At 34.7% G+C, this 24,043-nt stretch overlaps 2 protein-coding genes across 5 annotated transcripts in view; one reads left to right on the top strand and one right to left on the bottom strand.

Moving 5' to 3' along the window:
* The first annotated feature begins 215 nt into the window (after positions 1 to 215).
* On the top strand, positions 216 to 13,617 carry LOC149942955 (uncharacterized). Of its 3 annotated transcripts, none has more exons than XM_090179842.1 (2): positions 216 to 430; positions 12,177 to 13,616. In XM_090179842.1, exon 2 carries the CDS (start codon positions 12,177 to 12,179, stop codon positions 12,678 to 12,680), a length of 504 nt encoding a protein of 167 aa, XP_090035968.1. In that variant the 5' UTR covers positions 216 to 430; the 3' UTR covers positions 12,681 to 13,616. The 3 variants fall into 3 exon arrangements, with proteins under 3 accessions (XP_090035968.1, XP_090035969.1, XP_090035970.1); XM_090179843.1 differs by lacking the exon at positions 216 to 430 and adding an exon at positions 8,718 to 8,840 and having other exon boundaries at positions 12,177 to 13,617; XM_090179844.1 differs by lacking the exon at positions 216 to 430 and adding an exon at positions 8,852 to 8,984 and having other exon boundaries at positions 12,177 to 13,617.
* The window catches only part of LOC149942953 (NPC intracellular cholesterol transporter 1-like), a 60,461-nt gene continuing 50,006 nt past the window's right edge, over positions 13,589 to 24,043 (bottom strand). The window contains exons 16-23 of one of the 2 annotated variants that reach the window (XM_090179840.1): positions 22,272 to 22,396; positions 22,096 to 22,213; positions 21,339 to 21,403; positions 19,903 to 20,050; positions 18,996 to 19,227; positions 18,559 to 18,672; positions 16,674 to 16,836; positions 13,589 to 15,247 (exon numbers count right to left, since the gene is read on the bottom strand). In XM_090179840.1, the coding sequence (XP_090035966.1) occupies positions 15,189 to 15,247; positions 16,674 to 16,836; positions 18,559 to 18,672; positions 18,996 to 19,227; positions 19,903 to 20,050; positions 21,339 to 21,403; positions 22,096 to 22,213; positions 22,272 to 22,396 (1,024 nt within the window). In that variant the 3' untranslated portion in view covers positions 13,589 to 15,188. The remainder of the gene's footprint in view (positions 15,248 to 16,673; positions 16,837 to 18,558; positions 18,673 to 18,995; positions 19,228 to 19,902; positions 20,051 to 21,338; positions 21,404 to 22,095; positions 22,214 to 22,271; positions 22,397 to 24,043) is intronic. The other variant, XM_090179839.1, reaches the window with a different exon arrangement.

The following is a 24,043-nucleotide window of genomic DNA, read 5'->3' as shown; positions in this document are numbered from 1 at the left end:
AATTTACGCCAATATTTTGTTTTTTTTTTCCCAACACAAGCTGAAGGTGTTGTACTAATGAATAAATTGTCTCTCTAAGACTCTACGTCGTTTACGCCGGAGGGAGGGTAGGAGCTAAATCGGCAGACAGCGTATTTTGGGGCTCACCCAACTTGTTCTATCGTATAAGCGCGCCCTCTCCCGCTCGAAGCCGTCAGATTCTCTTGGGTAACGCAACCAAGAACAAGATCAGTTTCCTTCGCTCTCTTCAGCCCTGCTCGACAGTCAAAGGAGGCAGTCTCATCCGACGAACATCGTTCTAAACCGACCTTTGAAAGTCTTCGACGAAATCCTCTTTTGCCGATTCTAATTTTGTTCTTCGTCCACCAATCAGGGACTCTGATATTTTCTCAACGCTCCGTCAAAATCGAACAAAACCAATCGTACTAAGGTAGGTACACTTTCCCACAGGGGTTTTCAATGATTTTATTTGGCTCGTGTCCCTCTCTCCTTCACGGAAGAATCTAGAAACGCGAGATCAATACTCCTCTGTAGCGGCTCCTCTCACCACCGTTTCTCGAGAAATTAGGTTAGGCTAAACTTAACGCTTCGTAGGTTAAATTTTCTAACGAAAAGCGCGGACGGATTAGGAAGAGCTAATGGAATTCCATTTAAGCCGCATTCATTCGGAGGAATAACCTTTGCGCAACGCCACCCCTTCTTTACCTGTTTAAGACGTCGGAAGGAATTAAGTTCATTTACTTCGATTTTCGCGGAGTGCAATGACTCTATGAGTCTAAGCGGCACTTAATTGCTATTTGCGCTAAAACGCGGTTACCTTGGCGCTGATTGAATTGATGCCGCGAAGGAGTTAAAGCCGCGTAATTCGAAATAGATTCAAATTAGCAGAAACTAATCTGCATGGAACGGAATTTACGTTTTAAGGGCTGCAATGCGGGGTTATTAGGGCTTTCTCAGAATCCTGCTTAATCTAATCCGAAGTTCTAAATATGTTTCTATTGAAATGCGAATGATTATACTTCCAATTTTAAGTTAAATGAAATTCATTTAATAATTATACAAATTAAAAGTATAAACAATTTTTCGCCTGTATGTTATTTTACAATTCGCTACCACAGAGCAAAAGTCAATTGAATTTTGAAAGAAAATCGAAATAAGAGTTCTACAGTTCTACTCATTATGTTTTTAACCTTTTTAACAGAGCATTTCCATTATTAAATTATTATTGTTATTATTTTAATTTCAATATAAATTGTTTAGACTTGGTTTACTTTTGAACATATTTGTTGTTTTTGGGAATTTTTCTAATGGAAATTTTATATTGAGAGAAAAGACCACAATCTGCAATCTTCGAGCGTCCAATATAATCTAATAGATACGCACCAATTTCTGTGTCTATATTAGAGACGCTTATACAGTATATTAGGAAGAAATATGCAACCCAGTCTTGCAATATACTAGGAAGGGGTATGTGCCGTAGAGACACGTCCTATCACATGACCTCCATTGTTTTCCCGAAGATTAAAAACTGTAGGTACATTCGTAGGTTAATAATTAAGATGGAGTTTTATCATCGATCTTCTGAATTTGAAATTCTTATTTCACGCGAAAACATCAGGTGACTATCTTGGAAAACCAATCAAATTAGTTGGCTGACCTGGCGTTCGGGCGCTTGTTTGAAAGATCGATAATGTTAGCCGTTGACAACTCTAGTAATGAAGAGGTTTAGTATCGGGTAAAGAGTTAATCGAAGACGTGTAAACTTTCACAAGGTTGCTTTAGACGGCGCTGAAGCTCGCGAAACCACTTGAAGCGTAACGTTTCTCAATGGCAGAAACAATGAGCAATTTGAGACTGATATAGTCTTTTCCGTTAAACCATATTTATCAAAATAACTCAGAAGCATGTCATAAAAGTATTTCTCTTGTAGCATCTTTGTTCAAAGGATGTTAGGGTAAAGGGCGTTACTTGAAAAACCTTGAATACTCGTTGGCGACTTTACAGATGAAAAGCGGAAGTTAGGAAAGTGTCACATCGCGTAGACTATATCGTGCTGATGGCGTCGGCAAAACTAAGTTTATTTCACCCGAAGCGATAGTGAGATTCCCTTAAACTTTAAATTTTTCAATTTACTTTTTGACTGGTCGAAAACGTTATCAAAAATACATTAACCTTTCCAGTTCGTGTGTTTTGCGTTCCATGTAAAACAAATTACCATTGATTTTTTTTTTCTATCGAGACAATATACAGAGGCAGACTTATAAGGCATTATGTCCGGGTGAACATTTATAGATTAGAAGTAAATTTGATGACGTAAATAGTGTACGATGTAGATAGAAGATAGATATCACGTGGTCAGATATGGTGAATACGTGGCGGAAGGTTTTCAAGCATATCACTGTGGTCATTATCTTGAGCCGACGGTCATGTCGTTCGATTTACCTCACCCAATAAGCGCCTCAGAAATTCCGTTTGGCGCCGCTCTCATAGCCCAACCCTGATAATCGCGGACTGAATCTAAATCTACGTCTGTTGTCGCGGACTCGCGGCTACAGGCCCGTGACAAACTACTGGAACTTCCGTTGTATCAGATTTTTAAAGTAATGGACGTTCATTCAGACATCAACCGTGACAAACTACTGGAACTAGCTTTTAGATCAGATTTATAAAGTTATGAACATTTATAATCTGTTCTTTCCAATTTAGGTTGGCTCACGAATGTCTCTCTGAGTATTGGTCAGAACTAAATCACGGTCACTTTAAAGCTTAAAACTCATTTTAAGTCGATTTGAATGCCAGTTTCGTCCAATAAAGTTGAAAGAAACTAGCTAAGAAATCTGGTTGAAAACCATAGTTTAACCATGGCTACAGAGTACCAACTTCTAAAATGTAATACCTACCGTTAAGTAATAAGGTACTGGGGAAAGTTAGTCGGTTATTACCAGCGTCAATTTAAATATTTTTAATAAAACTTTTGTTGCTAACCAGCTTGTAGCGATAAGGTTTGGCAGGTAGCGCCTTAATCAAGATTTTTTTAGTGTCAAGACGTGGAAGACAAATGCGATCGTAACTCACCCGCGTATTAGTAATGCAAAAAGCGGGGTAAAATTCTGTCTAAATAAGATAAACGAGCTTGTCAAAGCCGCGAAAGAAATCCCCGAATCGCGCCATAACTCTTCACTGGCTCGGGTTAAAGGGAAACCTGATTTACAGGCGAGTTCCGAAACTATATGGTCAATTTCGTCTAGCATCCCGCAAGAAAAATGACCAATTTATCCATTATGGTTTCTATACCCGCGCCTATTCTTTGTATCAAAACTAGCCATTATTAAAAATCTACGAAAATAACAACGCCAAATTTGCGGTGATTGAAAAATGGTCTTGGAAAGTATACAAGGACCGAGAGGTACATCACTCCATTTCAGTGTTCAAAAATAATAACTTAAAATTAAGTTTCGGTTAAAAATTCTATAGAACTTATACGTAACACTTTTTATTATTAAGTCGGTGCCTTGATGCCAAAGACCTACCCATTAAGTAGGAAGTCACTATGGTAGGGTGGCGAGTTGTATACCACTTGTATTTAGCAAGTAAATTTGGAATGTTATTAAAATCACCAGTAACATAACCAATTAGGTATGGATATATGTTTACCAAATCCTTTCTTCACAGTGACCCGAAACATATTGCGGTATCATCTTAGTGAAATCGCTTTTAAAACCAAAACTAAGGCAAAATAATTCTGATTGTTTTTAATCGGAGCAATATTTTTGGTAATATTTTGAAAATTTTGACGAATTCAAATTTAGCTGGCTAATAAGCCTAGAAAAAACGAAATCCGGATCACGGATTTTGGTAATCTTTTTATTAATTTGTTTGTGGTTATCAAAAATTGATAGACCATACTATTATTTATATTTTTTCTATTGTATCTTCCTAGTCATCTTATTAACAAACGGATGCAACCCAGTATTATGGGCTATCATTATAGGAAGAAACGTAAGAAATTCCCTAATGTTGTGTATTGCCATCTTTAATCGATGTGACAAGATAATACTGAAAACCAACCCCATATATTTGTGTTCATACCGATTCCCGATTAACGTGTTTTATTTGGACTAGTCATTACTATCATTTGCAATCTTGTAGGCTCATAAATATTTGAACATTTCACTCCACCCTTATTCAAGGCCAGCAATTTACTGTTATTTACATTTTTAAGCCGACAGAGAAATTGGTAATTTCTTTTAAATGGTACATAAAAAATTGATTGCTGAAAGGCGAAAACCTTGGCACAATTTAAATGTAATTGCAATGCAAACGGATATTTTACTGGAAATAAATGATATGGAATTTAAATAACTATAATTCGCGTAAAGCAACAACGTAATTTTGAAAATAAAAACAAAGTTATTTTTACCTTCATGCGTAATACATGTATAGTCATGTTTATACAGTTTTGAAATGTACTCCGGTGGACGTGAAGGAATGTAAACGTAGTAAAATCTTAATAGCGGCTTATTGTTTGACTAAAGCTATTCTGTTGGTGTGAAAGTACGTATCAACGCGAAGTTTGGATTTCAAAGGGGTTCACAGATTGATTATCTATTGGGTTTAGGTGGCACAGAATTTTATTTGGCCAAACGCGAAACACTCTTATAATATCATTCTATCGGGAGAAATAGGCGTAGCAGCAACTGCGCACGTGCGAATGTATTCAAAGAACGGCCTTTTAAAAAAAAAAGAGTAGACGCAAATCTTGTATATTATAATATTAAAGAGATAACGTAGGCTGTATTATTGCACCAATTGACCGATATAGACATTTGAGAAAAGTAAAAGATCCTTTCACAGCGGTAATGCCATTAGAGGTCGATTTTTATGCATACGAATTCCGAAGTCGTACTAGATGGCACCAACAGTATGAAATATAGAAATTTAAATTAGTTAAATCCGCGAATAGATATAACGAGTATCCAACGTTATCTTGGGGATGTATTACTAAACTTCTCAGCTATCGTTACATATCGTTTGCATTTTACAATATCAAACGGTTGAATCGTGATGTAAACATCTGCCTTTTAGCGGGAAATTCGCGCCCACTGAAATCTTAAGCCTAGATATGTCACTTTGGCCTAGATGGATATACTTATCTCCCAAGAGACATATTATAAATAGAAGTCACTCGAGTGTTTAACGAAGTGAAAACCTGTTAAGAGCTAGCGCTTAATAGTCAGGATAATTTCGGTTATATGTAGATTTATCATACCACACTTAGGATTAAAAATTGGTTAAATAGCCCAGAAACCTTTCAAAAATACATGGTGTTAACGCGACCATTAGCCATCGTCACTATTTCATGACTTATGAAATCGCTTAAAACGGGTTTACATGGAGAGTTTCCCGCAAAAGTTTTGGTCAAAATTGGCATTCAAACTGGCTTAACTTGTTTTTTAAGGTAAAGTGTAACTGTGGCTTTAGTTTCGAAAATTTTCCGCACAGTCCCATTGGCGCTTTGATCGGGAATATCGATTAGGTTGAGGCCCTGATGGCTTAACGCGCGCACGCTAAGAAAGCGGACTTTCGGTCTTTTCAAATGCACATGTCAGCTTGTCAAAAGGATGTTACAAGGAACTCTCCGAAGGCATTTGTTATAAACTCCTGAAAATACTCTTAGAGATTTAGAGAATTATAGCTCTGCCTTTATCACTAATGATTTTTGCTTGAAACAATATCTTCTCACATAATTTGTGCAGCGTCCAGCCGCGGTGTCGCGTACATAATACATCAACGATATGCGGTACATTTGAATCGTGCTCAAAATTAATAACCAAATACATATTTCCTTAAATATGTAGTAAATTAATTTTTAAATTTAACTCACCGTTTCAAATAATTTATATCCAAAATAAGTTTTTTTATAGTTATTGCTCTACACCTTTTATTTATTTACACTAAACAATCCGTGGCGTAGTCAAGGGTCGCACAGGGGGCATATGCCCCCGAAATATATTACCAAAATTATGGCTACACTACTGATACCTCATTAGAAAGTTAAAACATAATACAGGTATCAAGCAAGACCTAAGATTAAAAAAAATTGACAACAGCACCTGTAGCAGACTAACAAAAGTTTATCAGCCAATCAAAATTGTACACTATTATGGTTGATGCACTAGAGTAGCTATAGTTCAGTCTCTCTAGCAGTGGTTCCCATTTTTGTTTTGCTATGGAGCCCTAAATTATCCGCCTAATTCTGGAGGAACCCCAACTCATTTTTTTTACTTATCTTACAAGACTCTTGACACAAACAAAGATGGCCGCGCTGCGAATTCTCGGAACCCCAGGGTTCCGCGGAACACCTTTTGGGAACCGCTGCCCTAGAGGAATATTTTAGGTATTTCTCTACCTGAGTATGTGAAATGTAAAAAGTACACTCTCTAAGGGGTATATTTTCTTAATAAATTATATTTTCTTCTTCTGAAAGGGGTTTTGGAAAAATCAACTGGAGTCTCCGAAGGTACGTGTTTCGAGCGAATAACATTTGTGGTATAGGTTTGCGAATACCTCTCGCTAAGATATAAATTATATACTTCTGATCGCACTGATAAGGAGACATCCCGGAGTGTAACCCACCGATTTTGTTCAAACTCGGGGGATTGGTAGACCTTCATGTATCATGAAAAATCCTAAAGGGAATTTATTCAATGGGCAACCGTTTTGCCATGGCAACGAAAAATGTTTTTGACAACACAGAATATTAAATTTTCCCATTGAAAATAACATGGGATTTTGACCTCAAATTGATCAAAAGTTGATCAGTTTTGATGTTTTTTTTGTCAATTTAGAATTTATCGTTCAGAATCCCATGTTATTTTCAATGGGAAAATTTAAATTTGTTGTTGTCAAAAACATTTTTCGTTGCCATGGCAAAACGGTTGCCCATCGAATAAATTCCCTTTACGATTTTTCAAGTTACATGAAGGTCTACCAATCCCCCGAGTTTGAACAAAATCGGTGGGTTACACTTCGGGATGTCTCCTTGTGAGGTCTCATACATAGTTTCAAAAAAGGGTTTATCCGTACGCGAATCATTTAGGTAAGCTCCGGGCTTGGAATGATTTAGTTCAATTGAGTTTCGCCAGGTATAGGTTCTTTTAATAACACTTTATTAGATTAACCCAAAAATAGAACGGAACGTGCCTAAATGGTGAAGGCCTCTCTCCCAGCGGCGCTCCGAACGCGACGTGCAAATTTCGTAGAAGCGCCGGGCGAATGCGGGAATATCTACAGATGCGTTCAAAATCGATCCAAAATTTCTGGGCTCTTATTAAATATTCAAGAGCCTTTGAAAGAGCAAACGCTATTTTAGAGACTATTCCGCCAAGATATACGGAATTTCAAATAAGGCTGAATTCCCGTGGGAGTCTCACCATCGCGAAATCTCACACCGGTTTTTTTGCTTAAAGGGCCACACCGGCGTTTGAATTTGACCTGTTTCACGCGCTAGTTTCCAGAATTGAATTTGCCGTATTTGCTAAATTCGGGTCGAATTTTTCATACGTCGGTGTGGCCCTTTAAAAGTATTAAGAAAGGATTAAAAAGAAGGCGCTCGTAGTACCTTTTGTACGAACGTACCCGCTCAAGACATTACACGCCCATTCTGACATGTACTCTCCGTAGAGCATTGGATGTCGTTAAGTACTGGATGCTACGGCATTTGGTTACTTTGTGAGGGTAAATGACTATGTTGAGACGATCCGCGAGAATCATTGCCGAATTTTACTGCGAGAGGGGAAAGGAAAAAGTCACCACAGTATGCTTCAATGGCGTCAGTTTTAGGGAACCTACGAGTCATTCCTCCTAAATGTAAAGAAATACATTATTTGTTATAACTATCCAAATAAATCGGAGCATCTATATATATGCGTCTATTGGACGGCATACGGTCATTTTTGGGTAAATCTAAATCTATTGTAGTTCCTATAAAAGGCATTTGGTGCAGAAGCATTTTGGGTATTTATGAAATTCTTTAAATACGCTCTGCCAAGGTCATCTGTAACAAGCTTATAGAGACCGATTATTAACACAGGTTTCTTAATGTTTAGACACGTCAGTAGACAAAATGTGTATTCTCTACACTAAAATGTGGAATTATGTTTAATATCCTACATTCGGAGTCGGGAGAGGAATTCCACAGAGTGAAAGTCTAGACTTTACATAGCCTCTGCAATACCACAAGCCGTCGCGCAAGAGGTTGTTATCACTATCAGATTTAAAAGTTTCCGCTTAAAGCGATAATTGTTGTTCTAGAACAATACAGCTGCGTGAATGGAAAGATAGCCCTGGGTTTTCCCTCGAATTCTTCGGTTTCACATTTTCATAAAAACATACTGATGTTAACGTTATTAGCTTTGGTGTGGTGCCTTGGTCTAGCTTTGCTACTCTATTTTCTACAAATATCATTTCTTTTACAAATATAATAAGCAACGAGGAAGATTTGTACTCCGACATTTGGGGGCTTTCTCCCTTTCTTTTACAGGGAGTTTCTGTCGCTTGGCATGGCTTTTCACACCTGCGGCGCTGATAATCGCTGATTGTGAAGGGAATAAAGGAAATTGATGGGGTCTTCCATAAAGAACGCGTTGGAGGTTCTATTCCCTTTAAATAACGAAACGCGATGGGTGCTCGGTGTCATGTGTTAATTAGAACGTGCAACTGAACGTGCGTCGCGCGCCGTTATTGAATAGAAACGGGAAAACTCTCTAAAGTTGTGTTGCGCCATCTTCAGCATAATCGGAGTACAAATCTTCTTCATTGCGTACCACATAGGTTCTAGCGTAAGTGAGAACTTGTTCACGTGAAGCCTTTCATTAATATTTATCAAGTTCGAGTCCAGAATCTGGTACTATCACCAAGTGCAAAAGTATTTTTCAATTTTGTCTACGAGTGGCGATCAGGGGCAAGGATGGAAACTGCTATCGGTATTAACCGAAGAAGTATAATGTACATATATATGTACAGGTTGTTGCAAAAGGTTATGCAAAATTATTAAGGAGTTGTAGGTGGTGAGTTGAGAAGTATGCCTATTTTTTCCCATTTTCCTACGATGAGTTAAAAGAGTGCCAGAGAACTTCAAAGTGTGGCCTACTAGCCCCTGGAAGTAGGTTGCAACAAGCGCAAAACCAAGCAGCAGGGAAATGCGATTTCAGGGGTACGATGAATTTGCGAATGCGTGGGAATTGAGTTAATAACAAAAAACAAATGAATATCCGCCAGTTCAAGTTTAGTTTTTTACGCTGGTTACCTTGATTTGTTTAGAAAGTCCTTTTTTACCTATCACACGAACCCAAACCTTAATGTTCGCATTCCCCTGCTGCTTGGTTTTGCGCTTTTTGCAGCCTACTTCCATGGGGGCTAGTAGTATTTGGCGCTATTTTAACTCTTTGTAGAAAAATTGAAAAAAAAACAGGCATACTTCTCAATTCACCCCCTACAACTCCTTAAAATTTTTGCATAAACGTTTGAAACACCCTATGTTTTTTCCGTATCAGAGGGATTCTACAACGAATTATCGATTTATCTTTTTCATAAACTGTTCTGTTTTATTAGTGCACTACCCTACCATTATATAGGAACAGTCACGTGAGTAGAATTAGGGTGACATGTCCTTAGAGACCAAAAACCCCCGTTTGTCCCGCTAGATTATATTTTTCCCAGAAGATATCGATTACAAGTAGAATCGTTTTAACAGGTAGTTTATTCGAATTTGGTTGCTAAAACCCAAACGCTTGGCATTACCAAGGTACCGGTACGAAGCTTTGTTGGCTCTCTGATTAATCATGAAATGAATTTACCAACTAGTATTAGCGCCCCACCCAAAACCGACACGATCAAGAATTTTTTGCCGCCTACAGAAAACTAAACTGGTATGTTTACACGCGTAAAAGCGTTTCTTCCGTTATCAACCTAATACTATTGGAGATTAAATGGCGAATAAATCGATAAAAAGAGTTGGGGGAATTAGCCTAGTTTTGCACGAACGGAATATGCCTCTGTATTAACCCACTTAGCAAAGACGTACGCGTACAAAATGTCGATTTTTAGCGCAAGGACGTGCGGAACTTGGTTCGAACTTCCAAACCAGGTGACCCTGTTAAAGGAAATATAACATTCAGCGCGTTACCAACAGAAGACCCCAAGTATTACACGGTTTACTTCGGCAAAAAAGCACCAAGCATGCAGCGTCGAAAATGTCAAAAGCCAAAGAAGGGAGCGGCTTGTATTGGAACCCTTTCAGTTATGGTCCTTGCAGTACAATCGTTGAAATATTTAAAATTGCATGGCAATTTGGATATTTATTATAACAAATTATATTACGGACTCCGACCAATGTTGGTAGGATCACACCAGCGATTAAATTATACTAGTTATAAGCGCGAGCATCGGAAATGAAAGTGAGAAAATGCCACAATATATTTAGCTGGATCTGCTTCTTCCAAGACTGGGGAATGGAGTGACTGGATTTCCAGGCAGATTTTCAGACGTCTAGTATCGTTCGAATTTCAGACAATTTTCCAGACTAGCCTTCAGAATTTGACATTCTTACCGACTACCACGACAAAATTCGGGTTGAATTTTTCAAATGTTTGTGGCCCTCTAGCTGTGGAACCTTAGAGCTGGTTTACACTAGGGTAGATTAGTTCTAACGGAGATATTTTAAAATCGACGCTGACCATTGTGGCGTTTATACCAGATTGAATACCAGCCTTTATTGTGCATTGTAAATAAAGGTGGTCTCACTGGAAAGTATCTCGGAATACACTACTTCAGTAATAAATAATTCGATCACATACCAAATCGAACCTAAATATTTTCGCGAATAATCGTTTTTCCTGGATCAAATATTCGAATATTCGAAAATTGAGATAAAAATATTTTGCCTAACTGGTTGATTAACAGCGAGGTTTTCAAATAGGTAAATTGGAACAATAGCCCCGCCACTCCCTTTGTTCCCCTTCCCCCCCCCCCTTAAAGAACTTTTTAAGGAGATTCCAATGGTGCACTCCGCTTGAGCGCTGGGGGGGGGGGGACCGGCGCCCCCACAGCCCCGTTCTTACAATCATCATGGCTGCATATATAAACCCCATTAACTATATCTCCTTAAGTATTAATTCCCGAAAAATCATGTTTAGTATTAAAAACAAAAGAAAAAACTAGCGAAATGTGCTGACTATAGTAAGTAAAATCCCCTTTATAGCTATATTTCTTCAATAATTATTATTATAAAACACAGATTTTTCGGAAACACTGTTTTGCGGCAATTTGGCGCTGTAGACCGAAGTTGCACACGTAAAAGTACACCAATAAAAGAATTTCCCGCAAATCGAAAGAAATGAATTTTTCTGAATTGAAACTGTGGTTTGACAACTGACGGACTCCTTTTGTTTCGGCAAACGTACTTGTCGGTGGTTCTCGTCTGTTTGGTAAGAACCATTAAGTCGTCGCACTTGGGACACGTTACATTTTTCGCAATGAGGTTGAGGCTTTGCAGCCACTCGATTATTTTTAACGGATCCTTTGTTAGATCGTGGATTTCATACTGATTAAAGACTTTATAATTATACGTATATTGCGTTAAATAACGCTTATAATCACTCTCCTCGTCGCCAGAATTAACAGAATTGGAATCTTCCGAACTTGCGGAACTACACGAAGACTCGGTATCGGACATGGTTAGCGGAAAATGAATAGGGTTTGTGAAATGTTTCTTTCCTATCTGTATAGTAGCCCACGGTCATTTTAATCCTTAGACCCCACGTCTACTACAGCAACATATTTCGCGAATATTGTGTCCCTACTGGCGCCATTACCACTCCAACAAATAAAGAAAAGCTGATTTTTGAAAGGGTAAAAACGGCGCGACGGAGAGCTGTCTTCGCCGCGGAGTGAATTCTACGCCCCGAACCGAGCGGTTCGTACATCTTTAAAATTAATTATTTGCGGCTAATAATTTTTGCACCATTTGGTTCCCCTTAATAAGTACGTTGGTAAGGTGGAACTAAAAAGTGGAAAAAATGTGGCGGGGCTAATGTTCCAAATATCCCATTCGAGTTAATTACTATTATTTTGTGTAGGTTTACATTATATTAAATAAATCCAACATCTAATTTCAGATGGCAGTAACACTAAAACTTGCCTTGGTCCTATTTGCCTTGCTTTTGCCGTCCACTGTTTACTCAAGGCCGCATATCCGAACTGCACGAGACGCCAAAACTGAAGATTCCAAGCCAGAAGTACTAAAGGATGCTAGTTCAACTCCTATAGATTCTAGTACAGCTAAACCCGCCGCAGATGAAGCCACAAAAAAAGACAAAGAACCAGCTGACGTATCTTCTGCTAAGCCATCACTAAATAATCATGAAGCAGGACATGCTAGTTCAACAGATACATCAACTCCACTGGCAGCCAAACCCACCGAGACAGCGAGCAGTGAAGCAAAGCCAACCTCAGCAGCTCTGGAATCTGAATCTACTGTTGCAAGTGTGAAAGTAACAGGAGCCACTTCTTCAGACACTTCTGTAAAAGATGCACCAACGACTTTGGGGAATACCGCTATGGCTTCATCTACAGAAACAGCCTCTGCTGAAACCAATCCATCCACACCCAAATCGCAGTAATCATTGACTGTGAAAATCAAAAACAAAAAACCTTAATACATGTGTTCTTTCAGTCCACACATTCTTGAAAAAAAGAAAGAAATGAAAAATTCTTCATATTCAAAAATGTGTGGTATTAGTAGTAGTAGTAGTTTGAAAAGCCAGAATAGAGTTATTAGATGAGATTATTTCTATGGACGATTGAAAATAATTACTGGTACACTGGTATTATTGAAAAAGGATAATTTCTATGAAAGTTTGATATTAAACTTTTTTCAACATGTACAGCAATGGGAGTATTCAACCTTTTGAGAAAGTAATTTAAATGAACTTATTGTTGAGCATAATATGTTATCACTTTATAAATCACTTAAGATTTAATTTTTTTTCAAATTACCGGTATGTTTCGTGGAAGTCATGGGATGCGTATGTACTAAAAAATCAAGAGAAAGGTTTTACTCAGTAATGGCACAAAATAGAACAGTATAAACCCTGTCAACCATTATACTTTTATGTTGCTTGTAACTAACTACAACTATACATATCTCTACACTAATGTAGTATTGAATAGACAACAAACGTCCTAATACATCTGATTATTTAAAATATATTAAACTTCAAACTTACTGTAGAGGAACAGGTAGTTTAATTCCATATTATGTCCTGTCCAAAATTTATGTGGGCATTTGACAAAGTCCTTCAACCAGCCAATCATACTAAAAAAGTAATGATAAAATATTGACTATTTTGTGATAGAATTTTGAACATGGTTGACACATTCCAAATAATCCATCCTAATTGAGCCTCAAGGCAATTTTCATTTCACAGTAGATTTGTTAACAATATGTAACGTGTTGATCACGTTCAGTTTGTTTTTCTAAATGCATGTATCACAAGAAGTTAAATAAAAATGACTTAAAATAATTTATTTTATTGATTATAAACATACTAATATTGTAACAAAAGCACTATACATATTTTTACATTGTACAATTTAATACAAACTGTTATACAAAACCAGGAATATGTCTATCACTTGAAATGCTTAAATACCATTGTTAGTATAGTCTAGACTACAATTTTTAACTCAATTATTTGCAGAGGTGTTTAAGATATGAAGTTACTCGTCCAGATTTTCAGTTTGGCTTGGAATTTTATAGGAAAGAATTTTGAGACAGTAAAATGTGTAAAAAATAAATGATTGGGAAATAAAGTTTTCGTAAGGAGGAGTCAAGACTATTCAGATTGGAAATATAAATAGGCAGTGATAAGCATTCTAAGTTTGAGGTATTCTTGTACAAACCTAAATATATTAGTCAATTATTCATAACATGTGTAGTTTAATACATACAGTATACAAATTTCATGTCGATAAGTAGCAGATAAATTTCTATTGATAATCAAAACACATACAAAAACAAAAACATGGTGAAATCACATCAACAAAGGTGAGATAACAAGCATCAAATTAATGATTTGCGGTGACTTTTAGTTTCAACTCTTTATAATTTATAATTTTGTCTATTTATGTTTAACTAATTTGCAGCGCTGTAATAAGAAGTTGCTGAAAAGGGGCTGGTGAAAGGCAAGACCAATGGGCTCAGTTATAGCTGAAGATTAAAGTGAATAACTCGCATCATAGCCAATTCATACCAAGAAATTCATCAATTGTGAATGATGTAATGATGTGTGTTGTTTAAACAGGACGACTTTAACACATAGCTTTTGGTATACAACAATTAAAACATTAGACAGATTAAGAAAAAAGGCGCTCATAATTTTTAAAATTATTCAATTTATTTTGATTTTAAGCTATTGAGTTTCAAAAAAATTTGTTATAATAATTCAATTTATATTTAATAAAACGTGATAATAGTTCCAACTACTAATTAAAAACATTGGAATGTTTTGGCTTTAGCAAGTGTATCCAACATACACTGTACACCTTTAAAAAAGAATTGTGTACAGAGTTAAATTATATTTCATTTCAGCTCAGCACTTTCTTTCCTTAGGTTTGTAATTTGAAATACTGGCAGAAAATAGACATGAGATTACTATGTTTTGTTCATGGATTTTTAATGCATAAAACCAGTGGCATTGACTAGGGATGGATTATTCCAGGTTATGTTTCGAAGTCTATCAAATACTATAATTAATCCGACCCATAAGTGAAGGTTTAGCCCTCCCTAGTTTAACTTCTCGCGCTATGCCACTAAATATGACTACTACTAACCCATAAAAATCAACACAGCAGTGGATGCAATTCTATAATACCAAAAGACTTGTAGCAATAAGCAGAAAGGAGCATAGAAAGCACCCTTGTGCAGGGTAAAAATATTACTCTCATTGGAAAAAAAATAAAGCTACCAGTATTTAGGTTAAAAAAAGTCGAACAATTAAGTAAGATAATGTAAAAAATCAAAACATGAATACATTATATTATCGTAAAACCAATAAAACATTACAATTTGATATTGGTTATATATTTGAGATTACAGTATGCTATCACTTGAAGTTGAAAGATGCACTTCATAAGGCACAGCTCAGTACCATATCTTGCTGGCACCTTGCAGCATTAATTGGAGGACCTGAAAATATATCATAATGATCAAATTATTTGCTCTGTTAAGTTTGCCCCCACTTTTATCCAATTTTTATTTTGAAAGGAGAAGATAAGGAAGTTACCCCAGTAACAATAACCAATAAGTTGAACAATCTCAAAGAGGTGCTTGATCTGGACGATACCTAACCAGCAATTGTTTTTGCTCATGAATATATTGGTTATTTAAAAGAAACTATTTATGCAAACACTTGGAATGTCTAGGGATATATTTCCACCATACTACGTTGAATGCAACTATAGTTAAATAAGTTATTAAGTTGGCAGGAAAATACTTTTTCAAGTTTGTGATTAGTTGGTTTTTAGTAGTCTAGTTGGTGTAAAGTTGTTTTTAAGTATGGTTTTAGTTAATATTAGTTTGTGTTTGTCTCAAATATAAACTTAAAACCAATAGTTCCAAGACAAATTATTTTTTTGGTAAGGGTATAGAGTTTGAACGTTACGGCTGGGCACTGATCTGGTTATATTTAAGAATGTATATTAATAAGATGAAACTATCAGAAGTTTCCAAAACAGAAAATGATCTCCCAGTTTCAAGCTTTGCCTATATTAGAGAGGTTAAGCAGAGCACCCTAGACGTTTGATCAATGTCGGGAGTTACATGAACATTTGAAATGTTTTACTTTTCCCATTTGTACTTCTTAGCCGAATATTTAACCACTTCAAGACAACACCATATATCTGTTGAGCTTACATGACACGTTGAAATAATTTTATACTGTTTAAATAAAAATACTGATAGTTATATTTTTCCAACGTCTCAACAAACCGAGAGAGTTATGACAGCTTATTATTTATCAAGCAGCCTACTTGTTAAAAAGAGTAAATACTTGTTTGAATTGAAATATGCCAAGGACTTGTACATTTAAGACTAATTTGGCGGAATAAGTTAGAGCATAAAAAAAGGAGACATTCGGGGTACACCAGGGCACACGAAGAAATTAATAATGGTACTTCGACAACACTCAAATACATACATAATGCCGGTTTTAGTATTGTTCAAACAACGTTTTTAGTTTGTGTACCCTGGGTTAGCGAAAGGTGTGAAATTGGTTAAAATTCAATTACAAACACACTTGACTGCGTTAGCCGTCTAACTGAAAGAGTGCTTAACCAATTTTAAAGAATGTGGTTGTTAAAACTTCTAGAGCGCTTTGCTTAACCTCTCTAATGATGTGAACTGAAGATTGAGATTTGGTACCTTATGGGTTGAATTACACATTTTGCACTCATAGGTTGAGATGAAAGGTACTTTCCAAGTTTTATTCCCTTCACGAGCCTACTGTAATACCTTATGCTTTTTCCATACTAATGGAACATAGATTGTCTTGATAATACACATAAACAAGTTTTTCAAATTTTAACACTGTCCGTGGCAAGAATAAAGAAATTACCTATAATGCTCAAAAGAACTGGTAAGAAAACTAATCCATGAGTGGCTCCAATAAGAACAATGCCAAGATACATTCTGAAGTAGAATACTTGAAATATCTGTGAATGGGCAAATGCTAAAACTATAATTCCTCCAAATTTCGTCATAGTTATTCCAGACAGAACCTATAATTATAAAGAAATAGACAAATTAACAAAAACGCAACATGAAACAGTTAAAATAAAACAAAAATTTTACTGCCTAATGCAGTATTTTCCCGAAACAAAATTTTCCCAAAATAAATCTTTGAAGATATTTAAGACTCTTTCAAATACATTTTCATATAACACTATGATAATCACGAAATATCATCAAACTGCACTCATTCTCATCATCACTACAATGAAAGGCTATAGGATCAGCACGACAGCACCCTCCTCCAATCACATCTTTTTCCGGCATATCACATCTCAACCCAAATGTCAAAAACATTTTGTTCGTTTTTTTATTAAACTTCTACAAAATTGACTTAATGTTAAAAGTGGAGCTTACGAAGAGAAGGATATGATCAGTTTTCAAAAATGTTATTAGCAATTTATGGAATTTTTTAATAGAGAAATCATAAAGTGGACTTCCAGCTACCGGGATATATTTTAAATGGTTTGAGATAAAACCACCAGCAATGAAAATTAACAACGTAGTTTAAGGCATGCATTTAATTCTTTAGAGTATAGCGTGCAAGATGCAAAGCCATGCAAAGAAGGGAGGGCAAACTCTCTAGTGCCCAGCACAATAAGACCCATGAGCATTTTACCATAAGTTCATAGAAATTTAAAAAAAGTTTATTATTTAAAAACCTTTACTTGAATGGTAATTATAATGGGAACAATTTTAAAATCTATAAAGAAAGTTTAAACAGAGGATATTTTATAAGGTTACATGCAACACATATATAAACTGTTACATTGGTGAAAACCAAATTTCAGTCAACACCATAAATATGACTGTAACAAAAACTAGCTTAACTGCTTACATCTAATTACTACTGATTTTAAACATACTATCAACTGGGAAAAAACACAAAAACAATATATTGTAAAACTGATTATTTTCAAAAAAATTATCGACTGTATTGTTATGAATAGCAGCATACGTAACATAATAAATTAAAAGTATGCCTGTTTATTACATTTCTATTAGAAAATTTTCAATGAGGCCTTGTTTCACACGGACGATACAAATAGCAGACCATAAATGAAAAATTATAATTTTCCTAGTGCTGTTGAAAAGGTTTCCATGAAAACCAAATCTTGTAAACGCGAGGCATGATCTAAATTTGAGCTTCAGAAAAGAAAATAAACTTACGAGAGATTTTGTTACATATGATAGCATTAAAGAATACACAAGCAAAACTGTTGGAGGTAATGCTAAAAAAGCATTTATAACGTAAAAAACATTTATATTATGACACTAGTCTGTAAAAACTATCTATTGTCAGGAATATGTTTTGTAGAAAATACTTAGCATATCTGATGAAGATCACTTGAGAGTTTGAAAGCTTGCGACAGGTTTTTCAAATAAGAGTTTTAACCTTTATGAGACCCTTTTAGAGGTTTAAAGTTATTATTCTTATTCGTGTGAAATAAAAAGCACATACTTTAAATAAAAAAGAGGATTTGGCATTCTAACTGTAGAACCTAAAATAAATTCATCTGCACAATCCATTCAATCGTCACTGTTTATTTATTAAATAAACATAAATAAAACCTTAAATTGGCAGTGGCGACAGGATTAGAACACTAGTTCTATTTAAAATTATTTATGTTGTTTGAAAATTCTTTAATATAGCTTAATGCAGTGCAAGAATTTATATGATCATCTATCTATAAATAATTAAAAAGTCTTACGGAACTGCCCATGGATGACAATGCATTCTGAGCTCGAAGCTTTCTTGATCCATTAGTGCTAAGAGCAAAAGCTCTGGTGATGTGTGAGCAGAACTCCACTGATATACCAACAGCCTAAAAAAGCAATGAAACCAATTAATAATGCTTATGTAGTTAATAACACATTAAACGCAGAAAAAATTGTGTGCCTAATAGATAATCAACTGAAGTTTCTTTATTACTACAAACATAATTCCAAATTTTTTTCAATGAATGTAAAGTTTGCTATCCATGTTAAAAGAGTAGTCTTCAAGGTAGTAGAGTTAATGTTTTAAAATGACAACAAGTTAGACACAAAATAATTTATTTATAATGTGTAACCCTTATTGCACAAACAAAATGGTAAAGCACTCATTTATGTAATTTGTTTGAAAAAATAAAAAAAGCATTATACATACCATTACAAGATTTACAAGAGACAAAGCATTAAGAGATATATCCCAGATGTACATAAGTCCCATCAAATTTATTACAATCATGGATATTGTAATCAAGATAACTAGAGCTGAATGTATACTGAAGCTAAGTAGCAGAAAAGTAACTCCAAACACTGATATCAAAGATATAGAAAGACTGCGGATTGTAACTGGCCACATAGTCAAGTATTGCTCATAGAATACGTAGAAAACACTAAAAGAAGTATATATTAAACATTTAAGAAACTTGTAATCATAAAAAGTTATTTAGTAAAACAATAGGAAAGTCTATTTTATCTTTCTGCTATAATATTGAGAGTTATTTCATATAATGGTGTGTGAGTATGGATTTCTGATTAATACCATATATTAAGTCTAAGCTGGGTTACCACTTTTCTATTTTTTTTAAATAAAAATCTAATCAACCAACCAATCGCTTCACATTTAATGATCCTTTTTATGTCGAATTGATGGATACTTTCGTTCTAAGTTTCATATAATTTAAAATTAAATGAAATCTTAGTTAGTTTTTTTTCATTAACAATCTATTTTTTCCAATTAATATTCCTCCATTGAAATAACGTGTTGTGTGATTTAATTGAATATTTATTAAATTACATTGAGTCTATTAAAAAACCAAAAAATTTTCAATAAAGGTCATTAATACCTAATACCAGTATTTTAATTAAATTAAAGATTGATTGTGGCACCCAGTTCAACATTTTCAAAATTGTGCCACCAATATGCAAAAAAAATTATAAATAGCTTTGATATTTTAAAGATAGGAGTGTTGTTGGCGTCCGGTTAAAAATGTACCCCCTGAGCCCGGGTCAGTACACCTTTGATTTCCATAATTGAGACTGACGGAAAAAATCTTAGTGAAAATTACCTGTAAGGAAAAACTTCATAATTTTTGGTAGCATCATATTCCCTTAGCATCTCGGTAATATTTTTAGCAATTTTCCTTGCCCAACTCATAGCATTTGTGTAGTCATTAGAGTTCTTAAGTATGGTATGGTAAGTCATGAAGTTAGTGGCTAGGAAAAAGAATTAATATTCCAATTTCATTTCAAACTACATAAAAAATATAAATATAAACCAAAATTATCAATTTTCCACCTTTCTTAAAGAGGAAACACCAAGATTTTTCAATTATCAGCTTATTAATTTAATAATAAAAGCATCTTTATTGAGGATATCAATATAAGCTGAAGCTAGTTTTCATACTGGTCCTGAAGTTAAATTAAAAACATTTAACTAAATAAATAAATAAAAACTTCATTTCTACATATTCCATAATTAATTAACGACTTTTTTCATTTTAAGATAATTTAAACAATTAGTTTTAAAACCAGAGAATGGTAGTCTTTAGGTCAGCCGGGAGTGCATTCCAAAGAATTAAATCACGATATGCAAAGCTCATTTGACTGTTACTTGATGTTTAAGTAAGAATAAACATTTTATATCTGAAGCTCTAGTGTTATGGGAATTAATGAAGTTTAATTTTTTAAACATGTCATTTATGGCTTTATAAATGGAACAATGCTCTATAAAAACCAAGGGTAAAGTTAAATACAGCGGCCTCATGTTTTTTTTTGCGGATAATGTAGACCTTATCACGTAGATAGCTAGGGTATTTTTAATTTTGGTCGCAAATGTAGATTTCATTTCTTAATTTAATTTTAAAGTTTTGGAAATTCTTCTTTAGGTTTTTTGGATGTAATTATCTTCGTTGTGTTGTCGCCTACACCGTGGTTTGTTAGGGCGACATCTAGTGAGAACTATAGGATGTTTAATGTAAGCTAGTTGGCTGTCAGCCAGTTCCTTCTGAGTATGTCACGGTGATGGGTCATGTTGGAATTTGGTATACTAAATGCAAATGTATTATACGTAAATAGTTAATGTTTGATAACTTAATAAATTAACCAGTTTGATATTGAAGAGCAACCCTGATTATAATCCCTTACTTTCCAACAAACTGCACTTCTGGTAGGAGCTACTTTAAACGAAAGTCTAGGACACTATTTGCTCATTGACATTACAGGAGAGTGTGCTACTATCACTCAGAATTAAGAAGAAAGCCAAACTTTAAAAATTCAATACAAAACAACCACTGTAAAATTTAATTTTTTCTGTCTATAAATTCATTAAAGCTTGGTACTTCCCACTAAGAGTACATTTTCTTTTAACCATCAGGGTGTAAATTTAATTCCTGGTGACTACAATAAAAAGATTCTAGTGCATCAGGTATATCGACTAGTTACTTAGTGAAAAGGAATTGTTGGTTAAGTGGTTGATAATAGTGGTTTAAGAAAATAACACTACCTCCAATTAATGTCTCGTTGTGGTTCATAAGTATTTCAACAGATTGTTTGTAAGCTGCCTGACCCCTGAAATAAAAGATATGAGCAGAAATATAATTAAATCTTTGATTAAAAGCAATTTCATATTAACCATCAAAGAAATTTACTTGTAATTCTCTTAAAAATATGTGTACAAAATGTCAATTGTTATTACTTAATTTATACTTTTTCCATAAAAAAGGGGAGTTTTAAAAATTATAATATTTGGATATAAGCCTTGATCATAAAAACGTTCGGCATTGAATAATCGAACAACGAAACTGTTAAGCCCAACAAGTTAAAAAAAATTCTATACTCGCATGAAGCAAGTTGATTGGTCAACTATGTTGCCAAGGAAAAGCATGATGGCTTGTTTGATAAGGACTTTAGGCTTTGCAAAATTTGTTGTGAACCCCTGACACAATGAATAGCAAGCTTGAAGTTTGCTTGAGCTCTTGAGGATTGGGTCATGTACCCTTGCTACATATTTTATCCCTGCCAGTATTAAAATACCTAAGAAAATGTTATGGCCAAAAAAAGCAGGTAAATAAGGTTGTTTGCATGTAGTGGTAATGTAGCAGCCAGACAGCTCATGAACCCAGACTATGTGAATACCTTTACTAAAGAAAGTGAAGGGGTATACAGCCATAGTTTGCAACCCTTTAATTGATGAAGATGCTTCCTGGATTTTATGCTCTAAATATATATCAACTAGAAGAAATATAAAATAATATAAGTACCCTTTGGGACAGTTTTCAGTTGGATTTTCGCTCAAGAAACCTGGCAATAATTTATTAAAAAGATCATTTTCAGGCCTGGAATAATTTGTATGTTGGCACTTTTTACAAATTTGCACTCCTATGAAATATAAAAAGGATTTTTAATAAAATAAATGGATCTAAATATGTTAACGTACTATTTTCTACTGTTGAAGGACAATAAGTTTCATTATTATTGTCATAAACCATACAACAATTGTCAGTAGATGTCCATGAGAAGTAATCATCTATCCATGATGAAGATGGCTGGGCAATATAAGTGCTAAAAAATTAAAATCATTATTTATTTCGCAGTAAATAAACATCTTTATTACAAACTTTAAATAAAAAAACAAATGTGGTTTTATTATTATAATATATATATTTATACATATTTATTATGTATAATTCGGTGGCGGTGTAGTGGCTATTAAATTAGTTAAAAGTGATATTTTCTAAAGATAATGAAGAGCTGAAGAATCATCGTGTAAGATATCACAAAGTTTATAAAGCTTTAAGGTTAACCAAAAATATATTCTTAACCACAGAAGATTTGTTGGAAGTTCCATTCTATGTATAACCTTGTCATCACAGTTGAGAATTTCGATTCAAATTCAAATGAAGTGGTTAAATTTTAAACTTTTTATTTTCCCTGCATAAAATTGTATGAAAATTTAAAGATTTTAAAACGTCAAGGGTTAGTGACCATTAATTATTTACAAGGACTTACAAATTGTTAGTTTAATCTACTATACAACTTTTGGGCCAAGATACTACACTTTAAACTTAGCCAAATTCTACGGCTGCTCTACCAGCGAATATAGACTGAACTATTGCCATGTAAATAATTGTGCACTCTAAGTTCATTCAGATGCATCATACGCTTCTGATGAAGATGACAGGAAATCCACTAGTGGTTTGTTCGTTCACATCCAGGGGAATCCTGCGAGTTGATGATCAACCAAAACAAGAGACTGTGGCAATTGCCAGTATGGAGTCAGAATACACGGCACTAGCCGAAGAAACAAGATAACTTATTTTTTTAAATAATATCATTATTGAAATTAATCCTCTATGCAATAGTTTAGGTGATATTAAGAAACCGTTACTATTGTGCGACAATAAATCTGCTAGTGTTTCTGAGAGTAGAATAGAAAATAATTGAACCAAACATATAGACCTAAAACACCATTTTATAAGAGATAATCTAGAGAAAAGTTTATTTAACTTAGAGTTTGTCCCTACTAAAAATAACTTAGCTGATATATTTATCAAACTTTTATCACAGAGAATGGTAACTTTTAATGTTTAAAAATCTGGAGCAGGCAGTTCAATATCGCTATCTAAGGAACTGGGTTAATAAATACATCAAAGCTGCTAAGAAAAAAAACCATACATAAATCAAAAATACACCCCAGTGACGGTCATCTAGTCCAAAGAAAGAATCATCGACAATCCATCGGAAATTCCCACAATTTTCAATGAACATTTTATAAACAACTAATCAACTACAATTGAAATCCAATCTGCTGATCCTCTGGTGGTATCAAATCTCTTAACTCTAAATTTTCCTTTCAAGAAGTTGATGAAAACTGCGTCTTTAATCATCTGAAGTCCCTCCACAACAGCAAAGCCTCTGGTACAGATGGGCTGCCAGTAAGGGTCTTGCTTCTGTTCTTACCATCTTTATAAACAAGTCTTTTAAATCGGGATATTTTCCATTAAGATGGAAAGCAGCAAAGATCATCTCGCTCATTAAAGTAGGTGACCGTAAAGACCCCAGGAATTATCAGGGCATTTCAGTCCTCCAAGCTTTATCTAAAACGCCAGAGCGTTGTGCATATAACCAAGTAATGAATTACTGTCAAGCAAACAACATTCAAGCTACTTTTTATAAGTCTGGGTCATCCCACCATAACAGGCATTTTGA

This window comes from Leiobunum rupestre, chromosome 6 (assembly GCF_980474605.1).
Source record: "Leiobunum rupestre chromosome 6, qqLeiRupe1.1.hap1, whole genome shotgun sequence".
Lineage (NCBI taxonomy): Eukaryota > Metazoa > Arthropoda > Arachnida > Opiliones > Sclerosomatidae > Leiobunum > Leiobunum rupestre.
The sequence above is the reverse complement of the archived record's forward strand: the minus strand, read 5'-3'. Positions and strand labels throughout refer to the sequence as shown.

Coding starts and splice junctions, on each gene's coding strand:
- LOC149942955 (XM_090179843.1), top strand. CDS start 12,177: ATGGCAGTAACACTAAAACTTGCCTTGGTCCTATTTGCCTTGCTTTTG.